This window comes from Schistocerca gregaria, chromosome 4 (assembly GCF_023897955.1).
Source record: "Schistocerca gregaria isolate iqSchGreg1 chromosome 4, iqSchGreg1.2, whole genome shotgun sequence".
NCBI classification, from domain to species: Eukaryota; Metazoa; Arthropoda; class Insecta; order Orthoptera; family Acrididae; genus Schistocerca; species Schistocerca gregaria.
Window position 1 is genome coordinate 707400575 of NC_064923.1, and position 19694 is coordinate 707420268.

The 19694-nt window shown below is 42.0% G+C and overlaps 1 protein-coding gene across 4 annotated transcripts in view; it reads left to right on the forward strand.

Moving 5' to 3' along the window:
- Nucleotides 1–19694, forward strand: part of LOC126266685 (proton-coupled amino acid transporter 1-like) — a 421916-nt gene that overhangs the window by 245296 nt on the left and 156926 nt on the right. For all 4 annotated transcript variants that reach the window (XM_049971110.1, XM_049971111.1, XM_049971112.1 and 1 more), the window contains one exon: nt 3961–4071. In XM_049971110.1, coding sequence (XP_049827067.1) covers nt 3961–4071 — 111 coding nt within the window. The remainder of the gene's footprint in view (nt 1–3960; nt 4072–19694) is intronic.

A 19694-nucleotide genomic window follows, 5' to 3' on the forward strand; every position in this document is an offset into this window, starting at 1 on the left:
AGTGGGGGTTTTACACGGTCCAGTCACATTATGGTGACCTCTGCCCAAGTTCGACCTCACCGTTAATGACCACTCGCAGACGGCGTGTGGCAGCACTATCAATGGAAGGTATATAAATCGTGTCGGGGGAATGAGGAAAATTGTGCAGTCGTCGTGAAGCGGAAATGAAGGAATTTATTTGATGTCCAAAAGGGTACAATCACTGGCTTTCGGGCAAAGCGTGTATTTAAGAAACAGCTAAGTTTGCAAACTGTTCGCATTGTAACGCATGGAAAAATGGTGCTATCCAAAACCGGTGGAGAGGCAATGGTGGAACACCATGGGCCACAGATGACAGAGGTTCTGATGGTTCTAACGGCTCTAAGCACTATGGGACTTAACATCTGAGGTCATCAGTCCCTAGACTTAGAACTACTTAAACCTAACTAACCTAAGGACATCACACACAACCATGCCGGAGGCAGGATTTGAAACTGCGACCGTAGCAGCAGCGCGGTTCCGGACTGAAGCGCCTAGAACCAACCGTTCGGCCACAGCGGCCGGCATGACAGAGGTGAACGACGGTTTTGGGTATGCGTTCGGGCGAATAGACGCGCAACTGTTGAGCATCTGACCACCCAGATGAATCAAGGGGCTGCCACAGTGTCTTCTCAACAACCGTTCAGCGAAAGTTGCTCCATGTGGGACTTCACAGGAGGTGCCTGGTTCCAGCACCCGTTCTGACTGTTGTTCATCAGCGACAAAGGCTAAATCTGCATGCCAATATCGCAATTGGACGTCTACTGAGTATTGACGGGTGATTTCTATAGACGCAAATGGCCGTTGGCGTATATGTCCCTTCAAAATTTTCGGAAGGGTCACGCCCGAAAGAGGGAGCATTGTGGTCTGGAGAATGTTTTTGTGTCATTCCCTGGACGATCTCGTCATTCTTGAAGGCACGATGGATCAACACAATATGTATCTGTCCTTGGGATCAAATGCACCCCTACATGCCTTCCTGGGAGGCACGATAGATCAACACAAGTATGTATCTATCCTCCACCCCCAATGCAGCTTGTGCTTTTTTCCTCAGCATGATATTTACCAGTAGGAAAATCAACGTGTCACACGGTTCGCAGTGTAGGTGAGTGGTTTGGAGAGCACCAGGATGATTTTCCCAAGCTCCCTTAGCCACCGAACTCCACACATCTAAACACAATCGAAAATCTGTGAGATCACCTCGATCGGGCTGTTCGAACTGTGGATCCTCAACAGAGAGACTAGCGCAGCTGTCCACGGCATTAGAGCCTGTATGGCTCCACGTCACTGTTGGTACCTTCCAGATACTTAATTAGCTCTCTTCCTGCACGTCCACGCTGGAAAAGGTGGCTATCCATGCGTCTGACAGGTGGTGACATTAACGTGACTGGACAAGGTGGTTATGTTCTAAGGGGAAGATAATGGTGCGGCACTCCTGATGACACTACATAGAAAGGACGGGTAAGGACGTGAGACTGACAAGGATATGTTTATGGGAATGAACTAATGGATGGGATGTAGAAATTGGGATGCAGATAGGATTGCAATTATTCAGCGGGAGAAAAATGGATTCGGCCTTCGTTTGGGGATGGAGCAGTAGGATGGGTTATGACTTGCTGGGGCACGATTTCATAGTCCGTCATGCAGATGCGATCAAACTTACGCTTGGAAATGATGTGGAGTGTTTGGAGATGAGGGAAGGTGGGACGTTTTGATGGATTTGCGGCAGCAATTGGGGAAGGGGAATAGTTTATTGGAAAAGTACACCAGGTGAAGGTGTTTGTAGACAGTGGTAAAACATGGGAAGAGAGGAGGTCCGTGCAATGGGTCGGATTGGTTAACGGTCTGGAATCCTTGGATAGTAGTCGGACTTAGTCCCCACGTTCGATCTGTATTAGTTTGTCCATTGTGGCCCTTCTTTTGGATGGTTACTTTCACGTCAAGAATGTACATACAGTGAAAGAATGTAATATAATTTCATCTGACTACTGCTTGTAGGCGAATTAATCGCCAGATCTCGAGTTTTATGCTGTGTATGTCACCAGCAAGCAATACAAACATAACAGGACGTTACACTACACAATATATATAAATATATATACAGGGTGAGTCACCTAACATTACCGCTGGATATATTTCATAAACCACATCAAACCATCAAACACTGACGAATCGATTCCAGAGACCGAACGTGAGGAGAGGGGCTAGTGTAATTGGTTAATACAAACCATAAAAAAATGCACGGAAGTATGTATTTTAATACAAACCTACGTTTTTTAAATGGTATCCCCTTAGTTTTGTTAGCACATCTGAACATATAAACAAATACGTAATCAGTGCCGTTTGTTGCATTGTAAAATGTTAATTACATCCGGAGATATTGTAACCTAAAGTTGACGCTTGAGTACCACTCCTCCGCTGTTCGATCGTGTGTATCGGAGAGCACCGAATTACGTAGGGATCCAAAGGGAACGGTGATGGACCTTAGGTACAGAAGAGACTGGAACAGAACATTACGTCCACATGCTAACACCTTTTTATTGGTCTTTTTCACTGACGCACATGTACATTACCATGAGGGGTGAGGTACACGTACACACGTGGTTTCCGTTTTCAATTACGGAGTGGAATAGAGTGTGTCCCGACATGTCAGGCCAATAGATGTTCAATGTGGTGGCCATCATTTGCTGCACACAATTGCAATCTCTGGCGTAATGAATGTCGTACACGCCGCAGTGCATCTGGTGTAATGTCGCCGCAAACTGCCACAATACGTTGTTTCATATCCACTTGGGTTGTAGGCGCATCACGGTACACATTCTCCTTTAACGTGCCCCACAGAAAGAAGTCCAGAGGTGTAAGATCAGGAGAACGGGCTGGCCAATTTATGCGTCCTCCACGTCCTATGAAACGACCGTCTAACATCCTGTCAAGGGTCAGCCTAGTGTTAATTGCGGAATGTGCAGATGCACCATCATGCTGATACAACATACGTCGACGCGTTTCCAGTGGGACATTTTCGAGCAACGTTGGCAGATCATTCTGTAGAAACGCGATGTATGTTGCAGCTGTACTGCGGCTTGTACGACATTCATTACGCCAGAGATTGCAATTGTGTGCAGCAAATGATGGGCACCACATTGAACATCTGTTGGCCTGACATGTCGGGACACACTCTATTCCAATCCGTAATTGAAAACGGAAACCACATGTGTACGTGTATCTCACCCCTCATGGTAATGTACATGTGCATCAGTGAAAAAGACCAATAAAAAGGTGTTAGCATGTAGACGTAATGTGCTGTTCCAGTCTCTTCTGTACCTAAGGTCCATCGCCGTTCCCTTTGGATCCCTGCGTAATTCGGTGCTCTCCGATACACACGATCGAACAGCGGAGGAGTGGTACTCAAGCGTCAACGTAAGGTTACAATATCTCCGGATGTAATTAACATTTTACAATGCAACAAACGGCACTGATTACGTATTTGTTTATCTGTTCAGATGTGCTAACAAAACTAACGGGGTTCCATTTAAAAAAACTTAGGTTTGTGTTAAAAAAACATACTTCCGTGCATTTTTGTATGGTTTGTATTAAACAATTACACTAGCCCCTCGCCTCACGTTCGGTCTGTAGAATCGGTTCGTCAGTATTTGATGTGGTTTACGAAATATATCCAGCGGTAACGTTAGGTGGCTCACCATGTATACACATGCATTACTACGTAGTATTTACTGAGAGTTACCTACGGAACTGTGCCAATAAAATGCGACCCCTAGGCCCAAGGCAGGCCTGTGATGCGTGCCGCGGTGACACGGCGAGACGCCCTTGGCAGCCGCTGGACAAACACCCCAGGCGCGGTCGCGCGCGGAATGCGAATGCCCCGCGACCGTCACTCGCGATCTCGACGCTGGAGGCCATGACCCACTGCTCCGTCTGTTGCAGGAAGCGCAGCATGGTGGCCAAGAACAACCCCACCGTGCAGGGCATCGACAACTACGCCCTCGACATCGTCATCAAGAACGACGAGTTGCCTCCCAAGGATGCCGGCGTCGGGTGAGTGACGAATTGCTCCGTTGCTTCTCTCTAACATATGCCTACAAGCTTCACTGCAATTCTTATCCTTGCAATGTAAGTCACTTGTACGTCTGAACAGAAACATATTAGATTACGCGTTGTTCAGTTTACTAGAGTGCTTTCTTAGAAAATTATTTTTAGCAGTTATTTCATGAGCCCACTCGAAGCGTAAATGGTTGCGAAAGCATTCTTGACCTCTTAGCAACAAATAATCCTGGACAAATAGTGAGCATCGTAACGAATACAGGGATTAGCGACCACAAGGCAGTAGCTGCTAGGCTGAATACTGTAACTCCTACAACCATAAAAAAGAAACGCAAAGTACATATATTTTAAAAAGCCGATAAAAATGCTCTTAACACCGTTTTAAGAGAAAGTCTGCACTCCTTCTGATCTGAACATGTAAGCGCAGTAATGTTGTGGAATGATTTCATGGAGATAGTATCAACGGCACTGGAGATATATGTTGTTGTTGTGGTCTTCAGTCCTGAGACTGGTTTGATGCCGCTCTCCATGCTACTGGAGACACATATAGAGCGCAAATTTTTAAGTGATAGTACTGATCCCCAATGGTAAACAAAACGGGTCAGATCGCTGTTGCAAAAGCAGCGAAAAAAGCGTGCCAAATTTAAAAGAACGCAAAATTCCCAAGATTGGCAAAGTTTTGCAGAAGTTCGAAATATAGTGCATACTTCAATGCGAGATGCTTTCCACATCGAAACACTGTCTCGGAATCTGGCACAAAACCAAAAGAGATTCTGGTCATACATAAAGCACACCAGTGGGAAGACGCAGTCAGTACTTCCACTGCGCGATAGCAACTGCGAAGCCACTGATGATAGTGTCACTAAAGCAGAGTTACTAAACGCCGTTTTCCAAACTCCTTCACCAAAGAAGACGAAGTAAATATTCCTGAATTTCAGTCAAGAACAACTACCAAGATGAGAAACATAGAAGTAGATATCCTCGGTGTAGCAAAGCAGCTTAAATCACTACATAAAGGCAAGGCCTCCGGTCTACATTGTATACCAGTCAGGTTCCTTTCATTTAGTGCTGATACAATAGCTCCATATTTAGCAATTACATACAACAGCTCGCTCACAGAAAGATCCGTACCTAAAGACTGGAAAGTTGCTCAGGTAACACCAACACCCAAAAAGGGAAATAGGACTAATCCGCTGAGAAACGGCCCCGCATCACTAAGTCGATTTGCAGTAGGAAACTGGAACATATGTTGTGTTCGAACATTATGGAGCACCTCGAAGAAAACGATTTATTGACACATGGTCAGCACAGATTCAGAAAAATCGCTCTTGTGAAACAGAACTAGCTCTTTATACTCATGAACTAATGAGTGCAATCGACAAGGGATGTCAAACTGATCCCATATATTTAGATTTCCAGAAGGCTTTCGACACCGTTCCTCACAAGCGTCTTCTAACCAAACTGTGGGCCTTTGGAATATCGCCTCAGTTGTGCGACTGGATTCGTAATTTTCTGTCTGAAAAGTCACAGTTCGTAGTAATAGACAGAAAGGCATCGAGTAAAACAGAAGTAATATCCGGCATTCCCCGAGGAAGTGTTATAGGCCCTCTATTGTTCCTGATCAATATCAACGACGCAGGAGACAATCTGAGTAGTCATCTTAGATTGTTTGCTGATGATGCTGTCATTTACCGTTTTGCAAAGTCATCAGATGACCAAAACGAATTGCAAAACGGTTTAGGTAAGATATTTATATGGCGCGAAAAGTGGCGATTAACCCTGAATAAAAAAACGTGTGAAGTTATTCACATGAGTACTAAAAGAAATCAGCTAAATTCCGATTACGCGATAAGTCACACAAATCTGAGCGCTGTAAATTCAACTAAATACACTCCTGGAAATGGAAAAAAGAACACATTGACACCGGTGTGTCAGACCCACCATACTTGCTCCGGACACTGCGAGAGGGCTGTACAAGCAATGATCACACGCACGGCACAGCGGACATACCAGGAACCGCGGTGTTGGCCGTCGAATGGCGCTGGCTGCGCAGCATTTGTGCACCGCCGCCGTCAGTGTCAGCCAGTTTGCCGTGGCATACGGAGCTCCATCGCAGTCTTTAACACTGGTAGCATGCCGCGACAGCGTGGACGTGAACCGTATGTGCAGTTGACGGACTTTGAGCGAGGGCGTATAGTGGGCATGCGGGAGGCCGGGTGGATGTACCGCCGAATTGCTCAACACGTGGGGCGTGAGGTCTCCACAGTACATCGATGTTGTCGGCAGTGGTCTGCGGAAGGTGCACGTGCCCGTCAACCTGGGACCGGACCGCAGCGACGCACGGATGCACGCCAAGACCGTAGGATCCTACGCAGTGCCGTAGGGGACCGCACCGCCACTTCCCAGCAAATTAGGGACACTGTTGCTCCTGGGGTATCGGCGAGGACCATTCGCAACCGTCTCCATGAAGCTGGGCTACGGTCCCGCACACCGTTAGGCCGTCTTCCGCTCACGCCCCAACATCGTGCAGCCCGCCTCCAGTGCTGTCGCTGTGGGGCGGCGAAGAAGTCGTCGAAAGAGTTGTTTGAATGTTCATTTCACGTAACAGACTATTGCCGATGCAACATATGTGGGACGGCGAAGAAGTCGTTGTTTAATGTTGAATGAAAGTTGAACATTGCCACCTTAAATCACGCGAGCCTGGCAACTAATTTGGTGGCCAGTCAGAAAGCGAAGGGAAACTTACTGACCTTAGTTCCCAGTCTGCACGGCCACAGTCCTGTACAGCCCAGCTAAACGAAAAATATCCATAGTTCTTCACGGGATTAGGGCTGCTTCAATAAAATTTAAAGTTCCAAACAAGATTTTATTATCTTAAAGGCTCACACAAATTACTCGAAACTTCTGAAAATGCTAAAGACATTAAATATTGTTAATTCAGCCAATCGTTTAATAGTTCAGAGGCGACTTCTACAGCAAGTTCCTCCCGAATAGTTCATTACTCTAACTAACGGTGCTCTATTAATAGTTCGCAATAATGTTAAAAAAAAAAAAAGATTAATGCTCGCCTTAAAAGTGGAGTTAGTCACCACTTGCCACGCGGAATTATACTTCACACGGACGGCACAATAACAGTTTGTTACCGAAGTCTAAACGATCCAGGACGGTGTACAGTCCTCGCGATTTTCAATGTCCGTTTACATTGCTAAGTACGCGCATGTCACAGCCCGCTATGACGTCACCCGAGGCGAGGCGCGATCGGACGTTAAGCTCGCGTGGACTAGGCGTTGGTCTAATGCGGAGTGAGCTTACTACTGCCTCTGCCGCTCTTTTTATATAGCTCCGGCGCGTACCGCCAAGAGAGCATCTGTTCTTTCCGTTCATATGCAGATGCCTGCGGCCTTCAAATGACCGCTATCTCAGGCACATAATCTTAAATATCACATTTAATAATAGCTTTACAAACTTCTCAATTTTTGTATACATACATCTGAGCAGTACAGAAGCACGTAGAAAATCTCAGCCCGCTAAAATTAAAACTTTACTCTCTAGAATTTTTACAATGGAACTAACGGTAGATTGTTACCTCTGAACCATAGCTTTATCAAGACTTGTATCAGCTGTTAATTATGCTACAAGATTAAAACTTGGTGTAGCTTTGTTAATTGTCCTATCTGATCATTGGTCTTAAAGAATTTGTTTTATCATTAAAATTTAAAGTACTTAATCTATAATGCTTATGTACATTTTACTCACAAAAGTAGTTTTTACTAAATTACTAAAAAAACTAGAAGAGGTAACTGATTGTGGTATTTCCATTATTATTATTAGGGTGAACTGAAGCATCCTACCAATTTTCAATATTGTAGCTCTATTATTTCGCGCCTCTGATTTTTCCGAAAAACGCGGATTCTGGAGTCAATTTTAGTTTTATGGTTTTGGAAACCAGCACCACTCATTAATGACTTCTTACTGCACCTTCTCACCAAATTTTGGCTTCCTAGCGTCATTATTTAGCGCCTCCTATTTTTCTTTCAAAACGTGAATTTTACGTAAACTACTAATTTTATAACATTAAGATTTGTTACCTGAAACATTATTACATAGAACTATACTTTAACAAAGTTTTACACACAAATCTTAATTTTTACTTTTATGTTAAATGTGGTGCAATACTATATGCAGGCGCGTTACGATGACGTGACGCTACTAGCAGTGAACTAGGGTAAGTCCCGTGCACTCGCTCGCCTCTGTATCTTATACATGATACAGCGCTTGCTTTGCTTCATCACCCCCTTTTTAATTTTCGTGAAAATCTATTTTTGAACAAAATTAAATTTCTAAAAGAACAAACAAGCGATGGATTACTTTAGTATACCTCTTTCAACTTAAGTTGCTTCTTCTTAGGAAATTCCTTATTACTACATACACAAAATAACCATACTCATATACACATAGAAAACCTAGTACAGAAGACATTCACAAATTATTTACATACATTTACATGGAAATATAAATTTTTCAATGGTTACAAAATAGTTATTTTTTTTTTTAAATCAGTCTCTTCCTGAAAAAGAAAATACACACGACTTTTATCACTGCAACGCACTCACATTTTTCTTTTACTATAATACTCGGCACTGTGGTGGGTGTCCTATTGTAACACTCATTTAATTTCACTGATTGACAAAATTGTGGGAGGAAATTGTATTCACTGTGGTTTGCGTCTCTACTTCCAATCTCCCTACCGCTTGTTGTCAGTCATTCATGCAGCCTGCATGTCCCTGAGAAACAGACAATACAGTCTAAGTTTCTGTTTTCAACTTATATCTAAGGTAGGACAAAGTACATTTTATAGTTTATATTCTGGCACTATTTTACTAATTGTGAAGTTGTCAGAAAGACATTTAGCACTAAGTCGTATCTGATACAATAGCTCCTACTTTCTTCTTTCATAAATAATCTTTTTGGTTCCTAAATAGTGAAAATTCTTTTATCAAATTAATATATTAAGATCTTGCTTCAACTTAGAAAATTGAGTAACCTTTTAGTTTTAATGTACTCTGGCTTAATTATCGTATGGATTAGTTCATCAAAGAAGTCATTTGCTGACCAGCACTTTGCTTTATTGTATGAATTACTAAAGAAATTAGTTATTTTCAGTATACCGATTCCAAATTTCTGCATTTTCCAATATTTGTGTGTTTCTGTTGTCTGTTTAACTATTTATTTGCCTCAAGCAAGATTTAGCGTTTTTCACCATTTCACGAGACGTGAGGGAATTATTCTTTAATCCTACATCATTTACTTCAATTTACTTACTTCACTTCTTCACCTTATTCATTTTCTCCCTTTTCTTCCAGATTCAAAAATACTTCATTTCTCCACTTCTTTCTCCCTTTTCCTTTTGTCAGCCTATTGACGTCCTGTTTCTATATATTTGGTGCGATCCTCACACCACTTCCACACATCTCCATTTATTTAATTCTAAAACGCCATTGCTTGCCTCTATGAGCATTACCTTCTTACGCTGTTTTCCTTCAGACAACCTTATTTCTAGCAACATACTACCTTCTGCATAATCTCATGGATTATTCATATTCATACCGTACTTCGTATACTGCAAAGTGTCTCTCTTAGTTGTAGTTTCTAACCCTTTACAATTACATGAAATATTTTAATTTATTTATTTTAGCCATGTTTGCCTCTTATTGGTACTCAGACTTTTGTTTTGCCATTCACTAGGTAGATCCTTACTAAGAATACTTAAAACCTAATAGCATATATACAACATGAAGACATATGTGATTCTTACCTGTTATGATAGACCAGAAGAAGGGAATGAAACTTGAAAAGGAAATAAAGTTTCACCCAGCTGGGACTGCACGGTACGCCAAACCGTGTATCCGCCAAAGAGTGGCAGACTCCCTACAGTAATTAATTACTGTTAATTTTAAATTCCTTTAGATCCACAATATTTCTTAGACCTAGTTCTCTCTTACTCTTTGGATATTCCAAACGATAGGCATTTGCATGAGGTTTACTTACTATTCTAAATGGTCCATGATATACATGCATAAACTTTTTAGTTTCTGCAGAAATTTTCTTTGATTTTTCTTTTGTTTTGACCAGCACTAGCTCACCAATTTTAAAACTAGTGGGGGAAGCCCTTGCATCATGCCTCTTTTTCCTTTAGGATGTGCCTCTCTTCAACCTTAGCACTTTCCTCATTCTCACTGAAAACCAAATTTTCCTGCAAGTATCCTTTATTCTTTATTACTCTAATAGGCAGTTCCCAAGTTTCATTACTACCGCCTATATGACTTCCTATAAAAGACTCTCTTATCACTTTAGAGTCAGGTAAAGTTAAAATTAAGTTGTTCTGATCAAAATTGATCTTTCCCTGGTACTTTGATAAGAAATCAGTACCAATCAACATATCAACACTTAAGCCTAGCACAATCAAACAAGGATGATCTATTACTACGTCATTTATACCAATGGGTATCAAAGCTTCGTGTTGAACTGGTCTAGAGACTTTTCCAGTAGCACCTATAATCTTTAAGCCACTTACTTTCATAACTGTTAACTTCTCTTTATTGGGTATGGTGTCAAAAAATGTTTGTGATAAAGCACTTGCTTCACTGCCACTGTCAAGCAGACAACGCACAGTGACTCCTGATATGTTTACTTTGATAACAGGGTGAGTTATTTTACATTGAACAGGTTGCTCACACACCTCGTCTAATAAATCTCGTTCTATGTTCTTCCAGCTAAAGTAATTCTGATCAGTTGCAATTACATTTACATTTACATCCTGGGGCTCATCATGCTCTATAATCCTAGCTGCTTTCTCTAATCTGTCCACTAACTTTAAATCGAAGCATCTGACGACTTTTTCTACTTTTGTTTGCTGCACATCAGCCAAACTATCCTCTACCTCTGAGCAACTGCGTCCCTGCGCAATATTGCTGTTCATAAGAATGTCGTCACCTTCAACCATTTGTGGCACGTTTACACAGCTACTAGATTCTTTCACCTCGTTACTATTTCTACCCCCTTCATTCATCATTTCCTCCTCTCTAAAGTTTTGCAGTACTGATTCTACTTCTGCTACTTCTACTTCAGCTTTTAGATTGCCATTTTCATCGAAGATGTAAGCTTTTACTTCATCATTATTCCCATCAGACTCAAACCCATTATCTATTTCTTCCCCATTATCTACCTTGAGTTCCTGTTCTTCCTTGACCCATTTTTCTAGTGTATCCAAAATACTATCCACTATTTTGTGAGAGTGGCTTAACACATCACTGGTATTATCTGTATTTATTTCGTCATCCATGTTGTCTGTCTGTGTATGTTGGCTGATTGTCTGTGTTTCCGTTACTGGCTGTGTTACTGTTACCGCCTGGTGAGCGCCAGTTTCCTCATAGACGGGATTTAGTTTCCCACACGCGGCCTGTTGTGTTCATCTGTGACACCACTAGATATAGTAGCATCATGACTCCCTTCTTGTCTTAATGGCATAGTATTTACTTCTCCACTTTCGTCATAGTAGTTGTTACGAAAGCGTGGTGCCACGGCTTTGGTTTCGATAGTTTGTTTTGGTGTGCCTAACTTCCATATTTCTAACGTTCACGTTTCCATTATTTTGTACGTGATTGTTAGAAGATTTGTTATTCTGCTGCACCTGCTCCTCAGCAGCAGCTACTCTTTCCACTCTTTCCAGATATTCAATAAATTTGTCTATATTATCTCTAGGGGCGGAAATGATCCTCTTCTGCCAGTACCACGGCAGCTTACCTTCTAAACCCATAATGATCATATCTGGCTTCATCTTTTCTGTCAAATGTGACAGTCTTGAAACCCACTTCCTAGCGAAATCCTTTACTGATTCACGCCCTGGGAAAAACTTCTTACCACTCCAGAATTCCCTTAACACATCATTTTGTTTGTTATGTGACCAGTATTCGTTGAGAAATGCAGACTTAAATTCAGATAAAGTTTTACATTTGATCATTACATCCGCTGACCATCGCAAAGCATCACCTGACAAATGACTTCTTATAAATGAAATTTTTTCTCTTTCTGACCAAGTGTTGGGGAGAACATCCTCAAAGTCATTCCAAAATTCAAGAGGGTGAATGTACTTATCAGGATCAAAGCGCAAAAACTGTCGACACCCTATAAAAGCGGCGTCAACTGAAGTCACATGCTGTACAGTAGAATGACTAGAATTAACAGAGGTTACTCTATTTTCTAGGTTAGCAATGTTAGTATTTAATTCCTCTACTTGTGACTCTACTGCTTCTATCCTGGCAGAACATCTTTGTTCCACTGCACCACGAATTTCGGTACAGGTTTCTTTTACTTTCTCAATGTTTTTCTGACAAGTATCTACTTTAATTTGTACCTCTTTAACTTTGTCAGAGCAAAGTTTGGACTCGTTGCTCAATCTTTCGGACAACCTCACTTCCAAAAGTTCATCTGCCTCTTGATAATTTTTTTGAATTTGATCTATTTCACATTTGAAAGTACTATGCATTTTAGTTAACTGTTGCCCTACTTTTACTTGAATGTCATGATGAATAGTCAGTGTGATCATGTGATGTATCTGACCCCAGGAATGTGTCAATAAAGTTTCCCCTTCCTGGGACAATGAATTCACGGTGTTCTTATTTCAATTTCCAGGAGTGTACTTAAGGATTACAACTACAAATAACCTAAATTGAAACGATCACATAGGTAATGTTGTGGGTAGGGCAAACCAAATACTGCAATTCATTGGCAAAACTTTTAGAAGGTGCAACAGGTTTACTGAAGAGACTGCTTACACCACGCTTGTCCGCTCTATTCTGGAGTATTGCTGTGTGTGTGGGATTCACATCAGGTGGCGCTCACGGACGACATCGAAAAAGTTCAAAGAGGGTTAGCTAGTTTAGTATTATCGCGAAATAGAGGAGATAGTGCCACAGACATGATATGTGAATTGGAGCGGCAGTCATTAAAACAAAGGCGTTTTTCGTTGCGTGGGATCTTCTCATGAAATTTCAATCACCAGTTTTTTCCTCCGATTCCGAAAATATTTTTTTGGCACCCACCTACATAGGGAGAAATGATCAGCACGACAAAATAAGATAAATCAGGGCACGCACAAAAAAAAATTAAGTGCTCGTTTTCCCGGCGCGCCGCTCGAGAATGGACCGGTAGAGAGACAGCTTGAAGGTGGTTCACTGAACCATCTGCCAGGCACTTTCTTGTGAATAGCAGAGTAATCACGTAGATGTAGATGAAGTGTTGCGAAATGTTTGTTTTATTTTTTTTCCCTCGGGGAGTCTGGCTTCAACCCCAGGGGTACGTGGATGTTCAGTTGCCTTTATGCGAAGCAGACTGGGTTAGTCACCACTGACGTAATCATACGAGATACTGCAACTTCAGTGAGGCTGGCATCTGTTAGAATACCTGCAAATTAATCTCCAGGTGGCATCCTTTTGTTATTGCCTAACTACCAGATGCTGAGTACACGACCTTAAATTTGAACGTGGCTCATCTATAAATTAGGGGTTCGTTCATGCACTATCGCTTTAAGCCCTTACAGAACAACCATCCGTCATAAGGTGCAGCAAAGACTATCAGTGACAATTTTATATAACAACATACGTTAAGGGCTGGATTAACATAATGAAGTAGATATTAAGGGAATGACTTCTCAGGATAATTATGCACCCTAACCACTATCAGTTTGTTCAGATCAGTCACAAAGTTACTTCGAATGGTGGTCTTACACAAGCTGATATTTAAACACAGTAACTCAATAAGACGACTGGCTTAGCAGAGCAAGAAGAGTGTTCGTAGGCAGTAACGAATGTAATCCAAAGACACTGTGCAGTGCAACAAACCCCCCAAACTAAACTGAATTCCTTAATTTCATTCGGGGCTATATACCAAAAGTTCACTCACTGATAGCTACACCTGGACTCTCTGTTCAACTATTTTCTAACTCCCAAATAGTTACACAGAAATATTCCTAAGTCACGAATAGGCGAATATAGAAATAATTCTATGTCTTAATTAACAAAATCATGCAGATCACCGGCCGCGCATATCTCACCAAACCAGCTTATCCACTAAGACACGAACATCAAAAAGACCATGAAACATGCTCTGCCTGCTGAAAAACTGTCATGTGACCAACCACAAAGTCAAGTGAGCGAGTTACAACTAGATCATCATTGTTACGGTTATATATTTTACAATCTTTGAATTAAGAATTTCTGGTATGCTTCTCATACACTTTTAGATAATTTTCAGTCTGTTATGTTATTGTACGCTAAACATCGCAGAACGACTGAAATTTATTTAGACTTTGTACAGCAAAAACTAGTCAAGCTCATATCTTTAGTCAGTTTCCCACTGCAGTACGAAGCTACTCAAGTACTCGTCTTACAAATGTTAACTTACTAAATTCTCGCCGGCCGGAGTGGCCGAGCGGTTCTAGGCGCTTCAGTCCGGAACCGCCCCCCTGCAAAGGTCACAGGTTTGAATGCTGCCTGGGGCATGGATGTGTGTGATGTCCTTAGGTTAGTTAGGTTTAAGTAGTTCTAAGTTCTAGAGGACTGATGACCTCAGCAGTTAAGTCCCATAGTGCTCAGAGCCATTTGAACTACTAAATTCTCATTAAATTAACACAAACAAATAGGGATAATGGAACAAATCACTGATGCTGACGCTATTCTGCAGTATATCTGTGGAGAACTCTTGTTTTGGCATTATTTTCTCAGATGATCAATAATTTATTTATAAATTTTTGTGTCTCTAAACATGGCCATTTAATAGTTGTCTTTCGTATGTACCGAACTGTGTGTCATACACATCCTGTCTGTAGCATCTGTTACTGATTTTATAAACGATTTTACACGAAAATGTTAATATCTTCGTTAATATTTACTTTACAAATTTGGTAATAATTTTAGTGATTCCTTCTCTTTATTGCGATTTCAACGCTGTCATTACATTTCTTGAAATATGGAAGTGGCACAGTCTAGAGCCTGTCAGTATTGCTTATCTTCCAACTACACAAAAAAAAATTATTTTATTATGTAGTACTTTTATAGTCAGTATTTGCTAAGGACAAAAATAAAATTCTTCGATTTGATCACCTTGCAAATACTGAAAAAATGATTGACGAACATTAAGCAACAGTTTCGGACAGCTCTTCGACCTAGAAAAAAGTTCGACAACAGAAAATGGTGAAAGATATTTCAAATTCCCAAAACAATGTGTATAATATACAGAGAAAGATTGATAATATACACACATAAAAAAAAATTTCCTAGAAATCCTGAAGATGGTCGTTCACTGTGGATATTGTATCACAGGCACAGTCCCTTTGACTGTTCAGTGATGACACTAAACCCGCCCAAAGAATTAAACAACCACGCATGAGCAGCGCCTTTTAGACGGAGGGGGTCCGACAGCCGATCAGTTTCAGTCATTCCACCAGGAAGGAGGTACACGGCTCGTGTTGTCTCTGGTACAACCACGCCTAGACGGTCAATACCGTGGTTCGATCGCGTCCGCATTTTTACTTTGTGCCAGAAAGGGCTCTCAACAAGGGAAGTGTCCAGGCGTATCGGAGTGAACCAAAGCGATGTTGTTCGGTCATGGAGGAGATACAAAGAGACAGGAATTGTCGATGACATACATCGTTCAGGCCGCCAAAGGCAGTGGATGACCGCTACCTAGAGATTATGGCTCGGAAGAACCTTGTCAGCAACGCCACTATGTTGAGTAATGCTTTTCGTGCAGCCACAGGACGTCGTGTTACGACTCAAACTGTGCGCAATAAGCTCCATGATGCGCAATTTCACTCTCGACGTCAATGGCGAGGTCTATCTTAGCAATCACGATACCATGCAGCGCGGTACAGATGGGTCCAACAACATGCCGAATGAACCGCTCAGGATTGGCATCACGTTCTCTTCACCAGTGAGTGTCGTATATTCCTTCTACCAGACATTCGTTGGAGGGCGTGTTTGGAGGAAACCCAGTCAGGTTAAATGTCTTAGACACACTGTTCAGCGAATGCAGCAAGGTGGAGGTTCCTGCTGTTTTGGGGTGGCATTATGTGGCAGCTGGTGGTCATGGAAGACGCCACAATGGCTGTATGATATATGAATCCCATCATCCGACCGATAGTGCAACTATAACGGCAGCATACTGGAGAGGCATTCGTCTTCATGGACGACAATTCGCGCCCCCATCGTGCACATCTTGTGAATGACTTCCTTCACGAAAACGACATAGCTCGACTAGAGTGGCCAGCATGTTCTCCAGACATGAACGATTCGAACATGCCTGGGATGGATTGTAAAGTTCTGTTTATGGACGACGTGACCCACCAACCACTCTGAGGGATCTACGCCGAATCGCCGTTGAGGAGTGGAGCAAATCTGGACCAACAATACCTTGATGAACTTGTGGATAGTATGCCACGACGAATACAAGCATGCATCAGTGCAAGAGGTACCAGTGTGTACAGCAATCTGAAGGTCACGCTGCGTGGTGGTACAACATGCAATGTGTGGTTTTCATGAGCAATAAAAAGGGCAGAAATGATGTTTGCGTTGATCTCCATTCCAATTTTCTGTAATTCCGGAACTCCCGGAACCGTGGTGATGCAAAGCTTCTGTTTATGTATGTACAATGTGTAAAGGAACTAATAGGGAACAATAAGAATTGAAGACCAAGTGAGAAACGCTTGGCTTGAAACAGGTTTAAGGCAATGTGGCAGGTTTCTCACCTAGTGTACAGCTTATCGAAGAAAAAATGATTGAAGTAAAAGGAAGGTAAAACAGTGGGTTTCAAACTCAAAGTGAAAGGTGTTCCTTTATAAGATTCGCCGATAACATTGCTGGCCCCAGTGAAAGTGAAGAACAATTACATTGTGTGTTGAACGGAATTAACAGTCTAACGAGCACATGATAAAGACAGACAGTACCCCAAAGAAAGATGAGGAGTAGCAGAAATTAGATTAGGGAGAAACTTAACACTGAAATTGTGGCCACATGTACAGTAGGTGAACGAATTCTACTACCTTGGAAATAAAATGAAGGAGGAAGCAAAGAGGATGCAAGAAGACTAACCAGAGGCAGGGGGGGGGGGGGGGGCATTCCTCTCTAAAAGAGATCTGCGAGTTTTAAACACAGGTCTTAAGGTGAGGATGTAATTTCTGAGAATGTGAGTTCGGAGCGCACCATTGTGAATCATAGGGAAAAACTGAAAAGAACAGTCCCAAAAATAAATGGTTATTTCGAAAACCTCCCAGGATCGAATATAAGAGTCTAATTTTACTCACTGATTGATCCATTATCATCACATTATACATTGGCTAAGCGGATAATATTAGTGGAAATCTCAGACTGGCAACTAAACTGTAGAACATCTTCAGGATTTCAAAAGAATGATCTATACCCAATAGCAATAAACTCAAGTCCTGGCAGCATAACAACCACCCTCCTCTACGGGTGGTAAACTAAGTAAAGAATTGCCTTGTTGCTAATGGTTTGATATTAATTTGGGATAAGGCATCGAATCTGAAGTGAAAGTATTACCCGGAAGGAGTCAGTTGCTGTCGTAAGTCGATCGTTATTGTGCGATTTACTTTGCGCAATAACGATCGGCAGAAATTAAAAATGTACAGCATAACACGGAAACTGGCTAGTGAAATTTCAGTCCGAAATGATGAATTAATTTTGAATCTGTTTGGGAATTACCATACATGAACGTCGCCAGCTCATTGTGAGCGAATTCAATTAAAATTCTTGATCAAAAATGGTTCAAATGGCTCTGAGCCCTATGAGACTTAACGTCTGAGGTCATCAGTCCGCTAGACTTAGAACAACTTAAACCTAACTAAGCTAAGGACATCACACACATCCATGCCCGATGCAGGATTCGAACCTGCAACCGTAGCAACCGCGCGGTTCCGGACTCAGCGCCTAGAACCGATCGGTCACCGCGGCCGGCCATTAAAACCCTTGACTTTGAAATTAAATCACGTTACTGTTGTAGCATGTTGGCAGGCGCGGACAGACGCAAAAGCACTGACTCGCACTCATTATCAAATCACAATGATCACCCAGAAAAAATTCAGTCATGACCAAAAGCAAACTTGCAACTACTTCATAAAATCAATTATTAGTTCTTTGCTCTACCAGTTACGTAACAACTGAACTGCGTTTCTCACTATGATGCCAACTGCTATTAAGCCGTTCTGCAAAAGGTAACATTTTAGAAAAGAATTTTTGTATTTAAATCGACTGTTCAACAATAATCACTTGTTTTTAAAATGATTATGGTTTTCGCTTCTTTGAGTTATTGTTACGTAAATTACTTCTCATACAAAACTGTCTGAACATGAAGTATTGTTAATTATCCTGCTTCGTCAAGTTATAATACTCAGCTCTTAACAGGCAAGCCAAAAAAAAACTACCTTCTTCAAATGGTTCAAATGGTTCTGAAAACTTTTGGACTTAACAAAAAAAATGGTTCAAATGGCTCTGAGCACTATGGGACTTAACGTCAGAGGCCATCAGTCCCCTAGAACTTAGAACTAATTAAACCTAACTAACCTAAGTACATCACACACATCCATGCCCGAGGCAGAATTCGAACCTGCGAACGTAGCGGTCGCGTGGTTCCAGACTGAAGCGCCTACAACCGCTCGGCCACACCGGCCGGCAACTAACTTCTTTTCAGTTTCATTTAAACTATTAAAAAATCTGATAAACTTCAATCTTTTTATCATTTACTTTCAGTTCGTTAATGACACACTCGGTTCATTATGGCTACGGAGGGGATCCTGCTAGGTAGTTGTTACTGAGGGTTACACACCTTCACCTATATAGCCGGCCGGAGTGGCCGTGCGGTTCTAGGCGCTACAGTCTGGAGCCGAGTGCTCGCTACTGTAGCAGGTTCGAATCCTGCCTCGGGCATGGATGTGTGTGCTGTCCTTTGGTTAGTTAGGTTTACGTAGTTCTAGGGGACTGATGACCACAGCAGTTAAGTCCCATAGTGCTTAGAGCCATTTGAACCATCACCTATATAAGTTGCTAAAGTATTTTATTATTGGACGATATACAACTAACTCTGGCAAGTCTTTTACAATTCTGAATGATAAACTGGTCGGGTCCTACTTTATAGTGGTACGGTTGGTGCGGCTGGGCCCATTATACCACAACAATTTTCGCCACAGGCTCGTCACCGCAATTAACTTTGGCCCCCAAGCGCTCTTCTTAAACACTGGTTAACCTTGATGCTTTGCGCTGTGACCAGTTACTCCACATTATGTCTGCACACCGTACTTAGGATCTTGCAGTACAACAAGACTTGCGTCCTGTCGCAGCAGAATCCTCCTTCGCGTGCGACTCGCCCACTCGCTACTAACCGACTCTCGTTACCACCTGACTCACACTGCCCAACTGCTTCACAATCCTGCGCCCGGCGACAACAATAACTATAACGTCTTTGGTTTACATAGCGATATTCCCTGAATTGGCCAGTGCGTCTACTACAATTCTTTACATTCTCTATAATTGGTTATTTTGCACACAGGA